General features: G+C 41.2%; 1 protein-coding gene across 2 annotated transcripts in view; it reads left to right on the plus strand.

Moving 5' to 3' along the window:
- The first annotated feature begins 2,903 nt into the window (after positions 1-2,903).
- Positions 2,904-18,771, plus strand: part of MYO15B (myosin XVB) — a 54,166-nt gene continuing 38,298 nt past the window's right edge. Inside the window, exons 1-10 of one of the 2 annotated variants that reach the window (XM_075277241.1) lie at positions 2,904-2,966; positions 3,349-3,384; positions 6,786-6,843; positions 8,157-8,287; positions 8,385-8,480; positions 8,561-8,796; positions 8,879-9,048; positions 10,281-10,353; positions 10,953-11,255; positions 14,923-15,026. In XM_075277241.1, coding sequence (XP_075133342.1) covers positions 3,382-3,384; positions 6,786-6,843; positions 8,157-8,287; positions 8,385-8,480; positions 8,561-8,796; positions 8,879-9,048; positions 10,281-10,353; positions 10,953-11,255; positions 14,923-15,026 — 1,174 coding nt within the window. In that variant the 5' untranslated portion in view covers positions 2,904-2,966; positions 3,349-3,381. The remainder of the gene's footprint in view (positions 2,967-3,348; positions 3,385-6,785; positions 6,844-8,156; positions 8,288-8,384; positions 8,481-8,560; positions 8,797-8,878; positions 9,049-10,280; positions 10,354-10,952; positions 11,256-14,922; positions 15,027-18,771) is intronic. The other variant, XM_075277242.1, reaches the window with a different exon arrangement.

Raw genomic sequence — 18,771 nt, forward strand, 5'->3', positions numbered from 1 at the left:
GGTACTATATACTAGTGATAGCCAGGTGTCCTCATTGTGAGAGTAGATGTCACTTCTATAGACATGGATACTATTTTATTTAGAGGGATTCTAATATAATATTGGTTTGTTTTTAAGGGTGCTATTACATATTAATAATACTGAAATGTGAATATGGTGCATTAGCTAAAAGGGACCTGTCACATTGAAAATGCAGTGAAATCTACAGGCAGTACAGTATGTTATATAGCAGGAGGAGCTGAGCAGATTGATGTGTAGTGTCGTAGGAAAAGAATGAGCATAACTAGAAATACACTCATTCACATAAAAATAAGGAAGGAGTTGTTGTCATTTACTGAAAAACAGAAATTAGCCATGTTTTCTAGTCTTGTATAACCCCTTTAAGAGTCAGTGGACGGTCCTACTCTGTGATTGACAGCTATCTCTGTGTATAAGAGTAAGACCACCCAGTGGACTCCATGAAAGTGCTCAAGAACAGATTTAAGCAAGCTCTCCTTGTGTAATGGGGATCTAGTCATCGGTAGAGGTCGCTATGGTCGCCAATGCATGATTTCACATTGAAAACTATCTACATCTCCTTCTATTAATTCTGCTCCTTTAATTATACAAATCACATTTATAACTGTTTTCTTCCCCAGGGGTCACACATTATTCGTTCGTTGCATCTCCCCCAACCCAAAGAAGGTAATTATTGATCTTGTTAATTTGAGACCAGGAAAATGGTTGCTTTGTCTGAAGTTTTATCAGGACTAGAAGGCTCTAGAAATAATTGTCTTGACTGCATAGATGAAGGAGTTTAATAACCACTATTGCCCTAACAGAAAAAAAGGACTCTAGTGTTGTTCCTCAGAGGGTACCAGTATTTTTAGCTGCAAGAATAGGTCTGCAAACTGAGAACCTGTGGACCAAAGTACAATTGCGGAGAGTCTAAAAGTAGAATATTTATTTTCACTTTTTCTGTAACATTTCCATACCCTATCTCGGAGTAGACAACCTTCGGCACTCCATCTGTTGTAAAACTACAACTCCCAGCATGCATACTAGCTCTGCTGTTCTTGGAACTCCCATGGAAGTGAATGGAGCGTGTTGGGAGTTGTAGTTTTACAGCAGCTGGTGTGCTGAAGGTTGCTGACCCCCACCCTATCTAGTCAGCTTCATAAATAAAATATGAGTATATTATGCCAGATGTCCTTCCATAACATATATTTCTGTATTACAGCTTCCAGGCATATTTGATGTGGAGTTTGTTAGCTCTCAACTGAGAAATTCTGGGATCCTGGAAGCAGTGCATCTGATGAAAGATGGCTATCCTATTCGCATCCCGCTTGGCCAGTTTGTAAACAGGTTAGAACATTATATTAAGAGTTATTTTCCTTCACTGTATAACATTTACAAATAACTGCTTTTTTTTTTAGATATGGTCACCTTGCAGGAAGGGGAAGTACATTCCAAGACGACAGGGAATATTGTGCTGCTGTACTAACCAAGCTACTTGGTGATTCTTCAGCATTGTATCAGATTGGCTTCTCAAAGGTATGAGCTGAGTTTTATCATATACAAGGCCCTATATACATGGAGAATAGAATTTGCAAACTAGGGGCATATCTATGGGTACGGTCTTTTCCTCTAGTATTGCCAATATCTTCATGGGTAATATTGTGAAGCCATTGTGTCAACAGTAGATCAACAACATTTAATAGAAGTAGATTAGTATTACATGGCAGCCATACCAGGGTGGCTCGAGTGCACTAGCAATCCTTTGTTTTTGCTTATAGAGGGCAGTCCTGAGCAGGAGACCTCCTTCTGTGACATCTGTATGTTCCACTAAAGCATATGGACATAGGTTGTCCACCAACTGTATATTTTGTGCAGGTCTTTCTCAAAGAACGTGCCCGAGAGATACTGCAGAGAAAATGGGAAGAGATTCAGAGTTTGGCTGCTCTCACACTACAGAAGAATCTTCGAGGTTTCCTCAACCGTAAGAATTTCCAGGCATACCGCCGTAAGATCACTGTTGTTCAGGCTCATGTGAGGGGACGACAAGCCAGGTGAGTCTCCTAAGTTGCATTTACAATTGAACATACCTTGGGCATTATGAATAGACTGGAATATGGGGATAACGTCCATCCTTAGGGAGAGACCACCTTTTCAGGTGTGTGGAGACTTATACAGCCATAGTTGCTCCACTGCAAGGGAACATGGGAAGAATATGCAAATCTGTCTCCCAAGATGTAAACATGTTTACATCTTGGGAGACAGATTTGCATATTCTTCCCATAGACTGGAATAGAGATGGACTATAATGCCAGACCAGCCCATAAACAAGAGTAGAACTTTTTTGATGGTGTGGTGCCTATCTATTAGTTCTGCCCTCTCCATATGTTTACTCTGGATCTTGAAGCCCCTAGAAGGTTGTATTTGTTAATCTTTATGTTTGTGTACTTATCACATTTACATTTTTGTGTGCCCTCATAGGCAACGTTATAGGAGACTGAAGCACACACGAGTGCAGTTTGGAGCCGTCCTTCTGATTTCAAGGATTCCTTCCATTCACAGGCGTACTTGGCAGGTGACACATTCAGAAATTTGTAGTGAGTTCTATCTTTATCTCAGGCCGCTATATTGTGTTTCCCTGTGCAGGCCTTATAATCCTCCAGTGTATTATGTCGTACCTTCTCTGCACCATGGCTTGTTTATATATACCTAGCCTCATAATCTGTATTTTCATTTTGCCGTTCCCTAAGATCTGTGATGTGCCAAAGTCCATATGACACTTGAAGCAATTACAACCTCCTTGGCGCATTCTGCATAACATCTACCTTGCTCTCTCTCGCTCTGGTTTTCCTTATTGGACTTTGTCCTTCCCTTCCCTCCGGGTGTGTCTCGCTGTCACTCTTCTGTCACACGGAGCTACAGGCACTACATTGAGATCTCCTTTGGAGGGGCTCCTTTCCTATTAGACTAGGGTATGGATATTCATATGACGGGTGGAATTGTGTATATTGATGCTGTGAATATTGTGAAGTGGACTGAAGTATCAGTGGGTGCAATGGGTGGCTTGTGTCTTCTAATATAGGTAGTGTTAAGTGATTCTATTTCGTTTCAGGCGTTTGTCATATATATATATATATATATATATATATATATATATATATATATATGTGATATATGTGTGTGTATGTTTTGGTGTAAGGTTTTATTACATCTGTCACATCACGGTGTATCTCTGTTTACTTGTCTGTTACGTCTCTCGCCTTTCCTGCTTTCTGTGTAATCATCTGTGTAAATGGGACAGGCGATCTCTTTGCATATCAGTCATTATATTAATGGAAGCCTTCATCTCTGCAGCAGAAGTCCGCAGGTGAGGAGTCCCTTCCCACCATGGTAAGGATACATTTCTTTCTTTTTTCAATTTGTTATAGATTGTGAATACACTTGTATTTATTCCCAAAATACATGGCGATTGTCCTGTCCTGTCACTTAGATGTCTTAAATAAGTCCTTATTGTCCGCCAATGCATTTCATCATTGAATCCTCACGAGAATCACGAGGCAAAACAGGTAGCAAAATGTACATTAAAGAGAACCCATGATGATGGAGATGATATCCAATATAGTGGCATCATGTTATAGAGCAGGGGGGGCAGATTCATATATGCTATAATTTTTAGAGGAAAGATTCAATATAACTTGATTTAAATGAATAATTCCTTCCTTTCTATGCTTAGGAGTCCAGTGGGCGATTCTAGTCAGTGATTGGCAGCCAGCTCTGTATACATGTACATACAAGGAAGGCTGTCGATCATTAAATGACACCGCCCACTGGACTCCTAATCATAGAAAGGAATCTTACAATCAAAAACTATATTGAATTATTTCCCAGAAAACTATATATGACTCTGTTCAGCTCCTCCTGCTCTGCCATGCGCCTGCGGATCCTACTGTATGTTCGATGTGGCAGGTAGTGTACAAGGCCTAATCTTATACAGTATATAACTGTGATTTACCTTCAGCTTTTACAATAATGGGATTAATTGTCAAAAATGACAAAAACAGACGGTAAAGGTGCACACTTCTTTTACAGGAGGAATGGTAACACCCAGTTGTTCATTTATTCATAAATTTGTTTTTAGGAGTAACTGAGCAACAGTATAATGTAGATTTATAGGAAAATACAGACATGTCAGGAGATATGACAGATCCTCCCCTCTTAGGTCTGGTTCACATCTGTGTTCGGTATTCTGCTTGGGGACCCCCCAACTAGAATACCGAACACTTTAAAAAACAGTTAGCTAAGAAACTATATGGATCCCATAGACTATTATGAGGTCTGTGTGTTTTTTGCGCAGTTTCTGCACAAATCATGCAGAAACAATTTTGGGGTCCATGTGGTTTCTTAGCTAACTGCTTTTTAATACATTCAGTATTCCGTTCAGGGGTCCCCAAGCGGCATACCCGAACGGAATACCGAACGCAGATGTGAACCAGGCCTTAACTAATATCTGGAAAGAACTATATACGTGTGGTTGGACACTGAACAGCAAAATCTAATGATACCTTCATTGCTAATGTTAGGCTAAGTTCACATCTGCTTATTTTCAGTCTGTGGTTCTGATTTGTCATAAGATTACAACAATGGACAGTAAAACCAATATAATGACGGGTGCAGATGAAGGACCCTACAGGCATGATGTTATCTTATATATGAAAAGTGAACAAACAAGATGGACGAAAACATCAGTCTTGATTTTAACATTATCTTCAATGATGAGGGACGCAGACAGAACCTGTCATTATATTGATTTACCGTCTGGTTTTCTGATCCTATGATGCCTATCTCATCTAATATCTAAGTGATATGGATCTAGAAGACTACACAATTCTGGTCTTTACAATGCCTTGTGTGTGAACTATGATCTTGTAGCATTTTGTAATGATCTGGAATGTAACATATTGTTTAGATGTGTAATCTAACTGGAAAACTATGGCCAATCCCACTTTTATGATGGCCACAAATGTCAAATGTAGGATAAGTACAGCTGAGCATATTTCTTCTATGAGATAGCATGCAGCAGTGGGAACCAGGAAACTGTCATAACACCGGGTTATGATGATATTTGGTGCTTGTCTTCATTATGTATAATCTATATCAAAATAACATATTATTAAATAACTTATATTCTTAATAATTATTATAATTATTAGGCTTCCATAAATTATACATACCAACTGGGAAATTGCAGTTGTAGTAATAATGATCATTGATGTATTTGATGGAAATCTTCAAAAAAATATATGTAATAGTATAGTAAATGATTCAGACTGATAAAACCATATTCGGGGAGATTTATTAAGATCATTGTTTATGTGCCAGTCTTAAAGGGATTTTCCAGAACTTATTAATTGATTATATATCCTTAGACAATTGAAGATCCGTGGGGATACAACACCCTGGATCCCCATGGATCAGCTGCTTGACGAAGTAGTAGTGAAAAATCATTCATATTTTTTTGCAAAACACCCTTTTAACACAAGTTGGGGTTTCATAAATGTGCCCTTTTGTGTGCACTTCACATTATATTCAAGTAGGACTTTTTTTGTCAATCTGCTTTGTTAAGATTTAGCATGTGCTATAAATGACTCATTACATTACAGAGAAGTATTGATAATGTATGTCATAAGATAGGGGATATTAACATCTTTATTTAGGTATATGATCTCAGACATGAGCTCCACCCATTGTATAGTGATTATTGATCTGGACAAAGGGATTCTAAATACCTAAATTGTGGAAATGCAGTTTTTTTTGGTTGCAGATTTTGCTGCATTTTTTTTGAGCCAATGTCAGGATTGGATTTAACAGAAAAGAAGCATCTTTGGCTAAAAAAATTAATGGAAATTCATATAAGTCTAGTCCAGTATTGCTTTACAATGCAGGAGATAGATAGGAACAAAGGAACAGCCAGAGATTGAAGTAAGTTGCCACTTCCCAATGGTATATTCGGGTAACTATTATAGATCAGCAGCTTCTCCTCCGAGATTGATGGTAACAATATAATGAATTAGATTGAAGATAAAAATGGTCTGGGTTTGTTTGATGTGCGCTGCTGATTCCAATGTTAAACATGCTAGGTTTGGTTAATAAGTGTAATCTTTTATTGATTCATACCAAATGGCAACGCTTTTCGACATTGGACCAGCGTCTTCATCAGGCCAACTACATAATAAAAAATACAAAGGGATGAATGTAGTAAATACAACGAGCGCAATGAAAGAAAATTGGGGAATCACATAAAAGACACATAGAAGTAATATATTAAGGTGCTCGGCAGAAAGGGAGTCTCAATTGTAGGCAGTGATTTATAATAGATTAATGGAGCTAACCCACCTGCCCATAAATGGTTAGTAAAAAGGATTACCACCAGTCACATGTATACGAAATAGGGAGTTGTCACGGAAATTAAGACTAATTAGTAGGTTTATAGACTTAGTTGATACACCCATCATACAGTAAAAGTAAATTAAATAAGTCTTAAGGATAATGTTAAAGAGATACCGTAGATAGTTTATAGCCTAGTCCTATCGCTCAAACTCAGTAGAGGCAAGCACAGAGGCAGCCTGTGAATTGCTCATAGTCACATTGCTTGTGTGAAAAATCTTTCCCAATGTTAATATATTTAAATAATAATAATAATAATTAATAATAATTATTATTATTATTATATAAAAAAATCTATAAAAAATCAAGCAATGCTATTAATTTCAGTCTGTTCATCTTTTTTCAAGGACCTGTCTGCATTGAATGTACCCGCTGAGCTAGCTGCTGTTCTGAACTCTGCACAGGGTGAGCTTCACTTTACAGCTTCAAATAGAAAAGCTGGAGATTGTATACATGTAACTAAGTGCGCGACACAGCTTACCTGCTGATAGGAGCATGGCATCCTACTGGGACGTACTGCCAAGAGAGTGGCAATGCATCACGGTTCTTCCCGCAGCGCTTTAGTCAGAAAGCTTGCAGAGTTTTCATCCGCCGACTTTCTGTTACAATTATACCTATGTGGAAACCACCGTCGTTTCCATAGGTATAATTGACATTCTGTGATTTCCAAAACTGCAGCGGTTTTGGAAAACGAGTCATGTCCACACCGCGTTTTGCCCTTACTGTAAAACGCCATGGGCAGATTGTGGCATTTCCGTCCTGTGGGGCCCTGGCCTTAATGTGGTTAACGTGATTTCTTCATTTGATCTATATCACCAGCAACACAAATACATATTCATACTTCATATGGTCTTTTTAACTCCTTAAAGTGGTTGGGCAGGATTAGAAAACTTGACTGATTTCTTCTTCTCAAGAAGTGACATCATGCCTGCTGGTCATATGGCAATAATGCAGCTCAGCCCCATTCATTTTAATGGGACTAAGTTTTAGTATTGCCATGTAACCAGCAGATTTAAATTATCTTCCAGATAAGTAGAAAGCAGCCATGTTTTCTAATCCAGTACAACCCATTTAATGTAAAATCTCTACATCTATGTCAAAGAGTTCAGTTACTGCATCGTAATGTACATGTATATGGTAGTGATCATGCCACATCAGAAGTTATGCCCACGTGATCACTGTTTGACCCACATAGCTATCCTTTTATTACAACCTGGCAGAAGCATGTTTTCATAAGGTTTTTTTTTTTTCAAAAGCAGTCATACACCAAAAAAAGAAAAACATGCAAATATTTGGAATCACTGTAATTATTGGATCGAGAAAACCTACATGTAAATTCACACAGAGGAATTTGCCACGGATTTGGGGGCAGATTCTGGAGATCCATGTGAACCTACCCTTTGGGGTTATACTTTAATAATAGATTATATACCAATGAACAGATGTGTCCTTTCTTATACTTTCTCTTAGTTCAAGATATTCCAAAATCAGTAGCATAAGATGAGCAGCTTTTTAAAACAATTGCACTATTCACAACACCCAACATGGTAGTGCAAAAAGTTTTCTCCAAAGCTGGTCATCGCGTGGCACTGACTCCAGGACTCCATGACACTTTTATGTAGTTGCAGACTAAACATATATTTGTAAGTGAAGTTTCTCCTTTTAACTATTTAACGATTCATAAAGTTAATAATTTCTGGCATGTTATTACCTTATAGCTAAGTCCCAAGCACAAGGAACAGGGATCACAGAAGTCCCACCACCTCAGGTCAAGGCCCAGTGTGTCTTGACGCTTCCTCCTGACGTAAACAATTATCCATTCTCCATCTTCATCCGCTCCTACTTCAAGGTAGACTCACATATTTATCTTTTATTCATCAGTCACTTGTAAAATAAGTAGAATTCTTTCCACTTACCTTCTATGCGTCACTTCCTTGACTTTCCAGGATCCTACCCTACCACCCTTGGGACAACCGCTTGAGCATCCTCTTACTCGTGTATCACAGAGTGATCATGCAGTTGCACTGGAGCTATATAAACTGGTGAGGAACATAGTCATATGTATGTCACGTCAACATGAATTAAAGTTACCGCTGGCTGATCATTATGTTCCCTTTATTAGGTCTTGCGTTTCGTGGGAAATACAACAATGCCCCCTTGGCAGCAGAGGATCATTGGCAATTACATTGTGGAGCGCTGTTTGCACCAACCTTCACTTAATGACGAGGTTCTCTGTCAAGCGGTGACTCTTTCAGTGCAGAACAACAATGAAGAGCAAAATCAGCGGGTATGGCTCCTGCTTTCAAGCCTACTGAGCTGTCTCATCCCGTCGCCAACACTGGAGAAACCTCTGCTTAAGTGAGTCATTTTATTAATTCAAGTAATAATGGACGTTATTCAGTCTGCAGTATAGTACCAGCAATTTTTTTCTCTTACACAGATATGTCTCAGATCAAGGCTCTGAAGCATACAAGGCAATATGCCAGAGCAAGATGCTTAGATCCAAGCAGAATGATTACAATACAGTGCGCCAACATGCCCTGACTCTACTGGAGTGGACAGCCAATGAAAGAAGGGGAAAGATGGTAATGGATGTCTATACATATAATGGTAGGCTCCTCATGCTCTTTGGATACATACTAATGGTTATTATCACACAGTAGGATCATTCAGTTTATGATTTTGTAGACTGCCCACTCCATATGTGCAAAAATCCATATTTATAAATGTGCAATAATAACCTAGTGCTACTGCTGATGTCTCCCGGGACAAAGAGAGTAGTAATTGTTGTAGTTATGGTGGAAAGAATCTCAACCAGACTCACTGACACTCTTCCTAGTTTGGTGTTTTCCCGGGGAATGTCCTAATAGCAGTAAGCCTCTCTGAACCTGATGGTGGTTGAGTGTCCATGATGGAAGATGCAGGAATAGGTATCAGGAGACATAGTTGTAAAGAAGGTAGAAACTATTTTTTACTGAAGTAGAACAGGATGAAAAACAAACAAGCCTCCAAATACTGGAGGTACAAGACTTCCCACTGGAGGTGAGAGATACAATGGTACTTCCCAGGTGGCAGTCCATGTCTCCCTTGCTCCCTTGTTTCCATCTTTATCAGTGTGCTCTATTCTTAATCCCCCAACAGTATCTGAATTGCCAAAAAGGCGGAGCTGAGACTAAAGGCAGGGTTATAGCTATGAGGTCCATATAACTATATTCTCACTGATCTTTAACTGAGCAGGGATAATTCCCATCTCTTCACTGCAGAATAACATGTCACTGTCTTTGAGCTGGCTTGGACTTGCCTGACAGGGTCTTTGGCTCTGAATCTTCACACTTTCCTCCACATTTTCTAGCTGGAAGTTCTCTCTCCACTCCCTACTTCCTTATCCTAACACAGGGAACCCTTAACCCTCCTCTGTCCCCGCTCCCACATTACCCCACATTACCCCACATGATATGATGTCATCTCAGGCTAACTTTATAGGTCCAAGCTCCATCCACATGTTAAAGGACACGACTGTCGACGGCTCATAAAGTCTTATGTTTATGTAATGATAGTCACCTTTATTACAAAAGTGTCTGACCTCTGTATAAGCAATGCCGCCCCTGCTACCTCTTGTGTCACCCCCTCCACCTCATAGATTGTAAGCTCTTGTGAGCAGGGCCCTCAGCCCCAGTGTGTGAAATGACTTTCTTTGTTATGTATCTGTCTGTACTTGAACCCTATAAATTGTACAGCGCTGCGGAATATGTTGGCGCTATAGAAATAAAATGTATTATTATTATTATTATTATTATTATTATTATTAACCTCCAAAACAATATTTTTATACATGGTTTCAGAGGAAAAATATACAGCAGAAGTGGATTCTTGGACAACTGCTGAACAGTTAGCAGGCTGGCTGCTGCAGTCCAGGTGAGTACATACCTCAGTATACAGGAAATACATGTTATTACATAGAGCTCCCCAGCATATAATATCAAAGGTTACAGTCCTGTGGCCCTCACACAGTATGTATAATGCTCCACAATGGCCCCACATGGTATATAATGCTCCCCAGCTCCCCCACAGTGTAATGCACCACATTGGCCCTGCACAGTGTAATAGTCCACAGTGGCCCTGCACAGTATAATGCTCCACAGTGGCCCCACATGGTATATAATATATAATACTCCCCAGTACCCCCCACAGTATAATTCTCCCCAGTGCCCCCACAGTATAGTGCTTCCAGCAAATGGAAGCCTCAAGCCATTTAAATAGTATGCACCAAATGTCAGTGTCAGTTAATACTAATTATTATACTAATGAAGCAGACAGAGCATCTACTAATGAAATGGCTTGGTGAGGTGCTGCCACTCTGCTATTCTAGAACAAGAAGGACTGGCAGCACATACATACATCATATAAGATCAGGCCTCTCATCACAGAACTGCCAGTACTTCCCCAATGACATGCTTTTCTAGACATTGTGGTTTGTGAATGGAGTAATTTTTTTATATTTTTATTTAATAAAGAGGTGTTGGTGATCTCCCCCGCGGTTGGTCCGTATCCATTCTGGATGGGGATCGGTGGTTTGATCTCTGTGGAGACGATTTATTATTGGATGTGATTGCCGAGATAGAAGATGGAGCGCCTTCTCAGCTCTTTACAACATCTGATTATCCTTTTGGAGATAATGGCAATATCCCTGATCCTCCTCCTGACTTTGCACCACAACTCCCTCCTGGACATCCATCTCTGGATACACTTGATTTACCTCTCGGTGAACCACCAGCGTATCCACCAGCGCCTCCGCCAGTTCCACCACCATTTGAAAGGTAAGAGTTTTTCTTGAAAGGTTGTGGGCATCAGATGATGTTTTATAGGTTCTAAAATAGATGAAGAAATAAGAGCCGCTCTTCACCAGGGCAGAACATCTTATCCAGTGAGTCCCATCTGGTGTGGTAGACCAACAGGAAAGAAATTCATCTTGCTCGGCTGTGCTACTAAAGAAGAGATAATAGAATGAGCACATGGTTATAGAATATCTTTAAGGGTTAGTTCACACACAATTACGCGTGTGCATATTCAATCGCGGCTGCTGCGACGAGATGCCGGTGCAGTGCATGGCATCCCGTCGCGGCTTTCCGTTCCAGATTAGGCCCAAATGAAATGGCATGCTGCCGCAAGGCGGACGTCGTGGCTGAATCAGCCACAGATACTGCCTAAATAAAGGGCAGCTCGTTACTTTTTTTGCCTCTAGCGGAAAAAAGAACACTAGCGGTCTACATAGACCACCATTGTGAGGGGGCGGATTATGACGTAGATTCCGCGCCAAAATTCACCCCTTCTTGCCCCGTGTGATCGGGGCCTAATAGTTTTATTTGAAGAACTTAGCCAGTGGTGTAACTAGAGGGGTCGCTGTGATTATGGATGCCGCTGCGACCAGGCCCACAAACCAGGGGGGCCCACATGTTACCCTTAACTAGATAAACTTCTGAGATTTCCATATAATTACTGGATATAGAAAGTGTTACTCATTTACTGACAAACATGGAAGTAACACTACATATGTAATAAACCATTACCAAGTATTTTTCAAAAACAGTCAATCTGAGTTTTGTCCTGTCCTGCGTTGATTGCATTTTTGGGGTTGGGGGAGCCCTTCTTGGTGTTATCCTGGGCAGGACTGTCGTTTTCAGACAATCTGTATTGCTATTAGCAAGGGCTATACAAAGTACATAGAGGAGGGAACAAACACCAGACTCTTCAGTCTTGATTGACAAAATCTTGTATCATAATGAGCCCATTTTGATCATTGCTATAGGGCTCCCTCTGTTCTATGTACAGCAATGAAAGTCAATTACATATCCCATTGACCTGATCTAAAAGGCATATTATATGATTTCCAATGACAACTTCTGATATGTTACTGATTGAGATAGGAGAAAATCTACCGCTTATCATTAGCCAGATACACACCCACTCTGACTTCAAAGTACAAAGTTTGCTACCAAGTTTTATATTATGACAATATCTGACACCTATAAAATGGCTCAGGTGGTTTCTACAGATACCATACAGAAGCATTGTGTAATGAATATCCAGACCTAATGCTTATAGAATTTTTAATACATATCATACTATTTGGTTATCTTACATTAAGTGTAAATAGCCCTAGACCAGGCAGGATTTATTATATTTGCATAGTAGTACTAATCTTATAGGGCACAAGTAAAAGCAAACTATGTAGAAATGTCAAGGTGCTACTGATACAGCATGAAGTTTACTCTGTCCAGGCATGACATAGATAAAACCATAGGGGATGCCTTACCTGATGTTTATTTTTCTTAGGTCTTGGTTCTTTGCGAAATACATTTAGCTTGTGTCTATCAGGCCAGGGCTATGAAGAGTGACTAAAGCCTAGCTACAGTGTCTGTAGGGAGTAGGAGGTAGTCTAAAGCACATCTCCAGTCTCATTATTGGTTATGGCTGCCGCTTTCTGCCTTCTTCTCTAGCACTGGCTTTTCCTGATTGATCAATGTGTTTAAGGCTGAGGCCCCACGTTGGGGAAACACTGCTTTTTTTTTACCCAAAGCCGAGAATGGCTACAAAAGAAATGGGAATATATAGAGAAAGTACTTATATTCCTCGATTTTGCTCAATCCACCTCTGGCTTTAGCTAAAAAAAAAGCTCAATGCAAAAATGCAAAGTGGGGCCTTAGAATTAAGGGGTTTTTCAGGATTGTTGTAAGATAAAAATTATACTCACCTACCCCTAGCCTCCATTTATGCGTTGGATCCTCTGCACCATCCAGTTTGGGCAGTGCTAAGACTCAATTAACTGCTGCTGCCAATGGGGACAGATGATGTATCAGCAGGGATGGCGCCCATTCAGGTCACCACTGAGGCCAGTGATTGGTTACAGCACTTCTCTAAGCCTCTGCACTTCTGTATTGGCCAGTGCTCTTACCAGGTGTAATAGGGGATGCAATGCCAAACAGGGGACTGGGGTAGGTGAATATCACTGTACTATTTTATTTTACTCCCACCTCAGCCCCTGCTAAGTTACCTGTGATCCTTGAAAAAAACTTTAAGACTAAAGCCCTACGTTGCAAAAACTCAGCAGAAAAAAACCACTGTATTTTACATTACCTGCAAAGTGATTGAGATTCTGGCTAATCCCATCCACACATTGCATAAAAAATTCTGCTGCAGTTGTGTTTGAAAATCACAGCAAGTCAATTATACTTGCAGAATCGCCGGCGTTTTTCCTATAGTTTTAATAAGGTAAGAAAATCCACTAAGAAAAACTCAGCAAAAACAGAATGAAAAACACCACGGAAAAAAACAGGGTTTTTTTTAGCTGCCTTTCCCAATGTGAGGCCTTAACCTCAATGACAGGTTCAGCAGTAAGTTACTGAATGGAGAGATGATTAATATTACAACAAGCACAGAGTGATCATACAGTACAGATTACTAATGTCATAGTAAGAAAAGGAAGTTTATCAGGTGATTTCTGTGAATATATGGAGGTAAACAAGGCATATCAGAATGAAATGGGTGTTTATCAGTTTCCTCGTGTTAGGACACATATACCATTGTCTCGGTGCAGAGGTAGCAATATTGGAATTGGTACAAGGTAGGTTGGGAACCTTTACATATTTTGCAGTCGAGCACAGAAGCTTCATGTTACACCTCTAGTCTCCTCCATTCAATAATTACTGTAAATTCACATTCCAAGTAATCCATCATTAGACAGTCCATCAGTACGTGATCGGTGGGGTCTGACCCTCTGTGCAACATAGCGTAACAGAAAGAGGGGCCATAGTGCTAGATGTCATCCACAGGGCTGTATCTAGTTCTGCATATCACCCGTAGCTCAGCCCCATTCACTGGAATACGGTTAAAAGGATATTCCCATCTCTTTATTCATTCTCCACTTATGCAATGACTGCCTCACTAAGCAGGAGAGAAGTCAAGGGACAAGGTTAAAAAATGCATCCATCAGACGTACATTGACCATAAATGTCTAAGGTTAGAAACCCCCTTTAAGATGTAGTAGCAGACACAAGTACATAGACATGGATAATTCTTTATCGGTCTTTGCAGTTAACAACATAAGCCATTGTATTCAGATGTAACGTATGGTATTTGATACTTCTATGCTTCTTTGGAATAGCCCTATATCCTTCATAACACCCTTATTCTTTCTGTACCATTGAATTAGTAGGTAAGAGGTAGATTTACCATGTTAGAAATACCCATAGATCATTGAAGGTAGAAAAAAAAACTCTCTATAATACCTTAAAAAGGAAGTTAAACCTGAACAAACTGCAGCAGATATATGTCAAAGTATATGCGTCCAGTAAGAAGTGATGTCTGCGTACAGTCTGGCAGCACATGACCACATTGATGTTTGTGTCTTGATAATGAATAGTTTACTGATTGACTCCCATTACATTGCATTTCCTCCCAATAACGTCTGGTTACCTTTGGTTTCAGTGATGGCTTTGCAATCCCACCAGCTCCGCTCATGCAAGCACCTTCTCTGCCACCTGGCTTAGATACTGGCCAAGACAAAACGTATTCCTCAACCATAAGCGAAGGTAATCTTGAATTGTTGCAGTACTAATGGGGCTTGTAATTTACATAAGCCATTAGGTAACTACTAGAGATGAGCGAACAGTGTTCTATCGAACTCATGTTCGATCGGATATTAGGCTGTTCGGCATGTTCGAATCGAATCGAACACCGCGTGGTAAAGTGCGCCATTACTCGATTCCCCTCCCACCTTCCCTGGCACCTTTTTTGCTCCAATAACAGCGCAGGGTAGGTGGGACAGGAACTACGACACCGGTGACGTTGAAAAAAGTAGGCAAAACCCATTGGCTGCCGAAAACATGTGACCTCTAATTTAAAAGAACAGCGCCGCCCAGCTTCGCGTCAGTCTGAGCTTGCAATTCACCGGGGACGGAGGTTTCCATCCAGTTAGCTAGGGGTTAGATTCTGGGTAGGCAGGGACAGGCTAGATAGGAAGGAGAAGACAACCAACAGCTCTTATAAGAGCTAAATTCCAGGGAGAAGCTTGTCAGTGTAACGTGGCACTAACGGGCTCAATCGCCGCAACCCAGCTTTCCCAGGATCCTGAATGGAATACACTGTCAGTGTATTCCCGTATACCCGATATATACCCCGATACCCGTTCCAACGGTGTGCCCCCCCACCTTCACCCCAGAAATACCCTGCAAGTCCCCTAGCAATAGAATTGGGGCTATATACACCCACAATTTTTACTACTGGTATACAGTGCCATTGTCTGACTGGGAATTCAAAGAATATATTGGGAATACAAATACCCTCATTTCTTGCTACTGCCATATAGTGCCAGTTTCTGACTGGTAATTCAAAGAATATATTGTGGTTACGTGCACCCACAATTTTTACTACTGGTATACAGTGCCATTGTCTGACTGGGAATTCAAAGAATATATTGGGAATACAAATACCCTCATTTCTTGCTACTGCCATATAGTGCCAGTTTCTGACTGGTAATTCAAAGAATATATTGTGGTTACGTGCACCCACAATTTTTACTACTGGTATACAGTGCCATTGTCTGACTGGGAATTCAAAGAATATATTGGGAATACAAATACCCTCATTTCTTGCTACTGCCATATAGTGCCAGTGTCTGACTGGGAATTCAAAGAATATATTGGGGTTACGTGCACCCACAATTTTTACTACTGGTATACAGTGCCATTGTCTGACTGGGAATTCAAAGAATATATTGGGGTTATAAATACCCTCATTTCTTGCTACTGCCATATAGTGCCAGTTTCTGACTGGTAATTCAAAGAATATATTGTGGTTACGTGCACCCACAATTTTTACTACTGGTATACAGTGCCATTGTCTGACTGGGAATTCAAAGAATATATTGGGAATACAAATACCCTCATTTCTTGCTACTGCCATATAGTGCCAGTGTCTGACTGGGAATTCAAAGAATATATTGGGGTTACGTGCACCCACAATTTTTACTACTGGTATACAGTGCCATTGTCTGACTGGGAATTCAAAGAATATATTGGGGTTATAAATACCCTCATTTCTTGCTACTGCCATATAGTGCCAGTTTCTGACTGGTAATTCAAAGAATATATTGTGGTTACGTGCACCCACAATTTTTACTACTGGTATACAGTGCCATTGTCTGACTGGGAATTCAAAGAATATATTGGGGTTATAAATACCCTCATTTCTTGCTACTGCCATATAGTGCCAGTTTCTGACTGGGAATTCAAAGAATATATTGGGGTTACGTGCACCCACAATTTTTACTACTGGTATACAGTGCCATTGTCTGACTGGGAATTCAAAGAATATATTGGGGTTATAAATACCCTCATTTCTTGCTACTGCCATATAGTGCCAGTTTCTGACTGGTAATTCAAAGAATATATTGTGGTTATGTGCACCCACAATTTTTACTACTGGTATACAGTGCCATTGTCTGACTGGGAATTCAAAGAATATATTGGGGTTATAAATACCCTCATTTCTTGCTACTGCCATATAGTGCCAGTTTCTGACTGGGAATTCAAAGAATATATTGGGGTTACGTGCACCCACAATTTTTACTACTGGTATACAGTGCCATTGTCTGACTGGGAATTCAAAGAATATATTGGGGTGATAAATACCCTCATTTCTTGCTACTGCCATATAGTGCCAGTTTCTGACTGGGAATTCAAAGAATATATTGGGGTTACGTGCACCCACAATTTTTACTACTGGTATACAGTGCCATTGTCTGACTGGGAATTCAAAGAATATATTGGGGTTATAAATACCCTCATTTCTTGCTACTGCCATATAGTGCCAGTTTCTGACTGGGAATTCAAAGAATATATTGTGGTTACGTGCACCCACAATTTTTACTACTGGTATACAGTGCCAATTTCTAACTAGGAATTCAAAATGCGCAAGGCTCCCGGAAAGGGACGTGGACGAGGCCGTGGGCGAGGTCGGGGGAATGGTTCTGGGGAGCAAGGTAGCAGTGAAGCCACAGGGCGTCCCGTGCCTACTCCTGTGGGGCAGCAAGCATTGCGCCACTCCAAAGTGCCAGGGTTGCTTGCCACATTAACTAAACTGCAGGGTACAAACCTTAGTAGGCCCGAGAACCAGGAACAGGTCTTGCAATGGCTGTCAGAGAACGCTTACAGCACATTGTCCAGCAGCCAGTCAGACTCTGCCTCCTCTCCTCCTATTACCCAACAGTCTTGTCTTCCTTCCTCCCAAAATTCCGAAGCTTTACAGAACAATAACCCAAACTGTCCCTGCTCCCCAGAGCTGTTCTCCGCTCCTTTCATTGTCCCTCAACCTGCCTCTCCACGTCACGATTCCACGAACCTAACAGAGGAGCATCTGTGTCCAGATGCTCAAACACTAGAGTCTCCTCCATCTCCGTTCGATTTGGTGGTGGATGACCAGCAACCCACCCACATCGACGATGATGTGACGCAGTTGCCGTCAGGGCATCCAGTTGACCGGCGCATTGTGCGGGAGGAGGAGATGAGACAGGAGTTGGAAGAGGAAGTGGTGGATGATGAGGACACTGACCCGACCTGGACAGGGGGGATGTCAAGCGGGGAAAGTAGTGTGGATGTTGAGGCAGGTGCAGCACCAAAAAGGGTAGCTAGAGGCAGAGGTCAGCAGCTTAGGCGAAGCCAGGCCACACCCGGAATCTCCCAAGATGTTCCAGTTCGTACCCAGCCCCGAAAAACTCCCACCTCGAGGGCACGTTTCTCGAAGGTGTGGAGTTTTTTCAAGGAATGCGCCGAGGACAGATATAGTGTTGTCTGCACAATTTGCCTCTCGAAATTGATTAGGGGCTCTGAGAAGAGCAACCTGTCCACCACTTCAATGCGCCGTCATTTGGAATCCAAGCACTGGAATCAGTGGCAGGCAGCAACGGCAGGACAAAGGCCGCCTGCCGTTCACGCCACTGCCACTGCCTCTGCCACTGCCTCTGCCTCTGCCACTGCCACTGCTGACTGTGCTGGCGATGCACTCCAGAGGACGAGCCAGGACACCACTTCATCTGCCTCCGCCACTTTGTTGACTTCTACCTCATCCTCCCCTGGTCCTGTCTTATCTCCTTCTCCTGCACCATCAAAGGCACCATCAGGCGTTTCTTTACAACAACCCACCATCTCTCAGACATTGGAGCGGCGGCAGAAATACACTGCTAACCACCCACACGCGCAAGCCTTGAACGCCAACATCGCTAAACTGCTGGCCCAGGAGATGTTGGCGTTCCGGCTTGTTGAAACTCCCGCCTTCCTG

This window comes from Leptodactylus fuscus, chromosome 6 (genome assembly GCF_031893055.1).
Source record: "Leptodactylus fuscus isolate aLepFus1 chromosome 6, aLepFus1.hap2, whole genome shotgun sequence".
Taxonomy (NCBI): Eukaryota; Metazoa; Chordata; class Amphibia; order Anura; family Leptodactylidae; genus Leptodactylus; species Leptodactylus fuscus.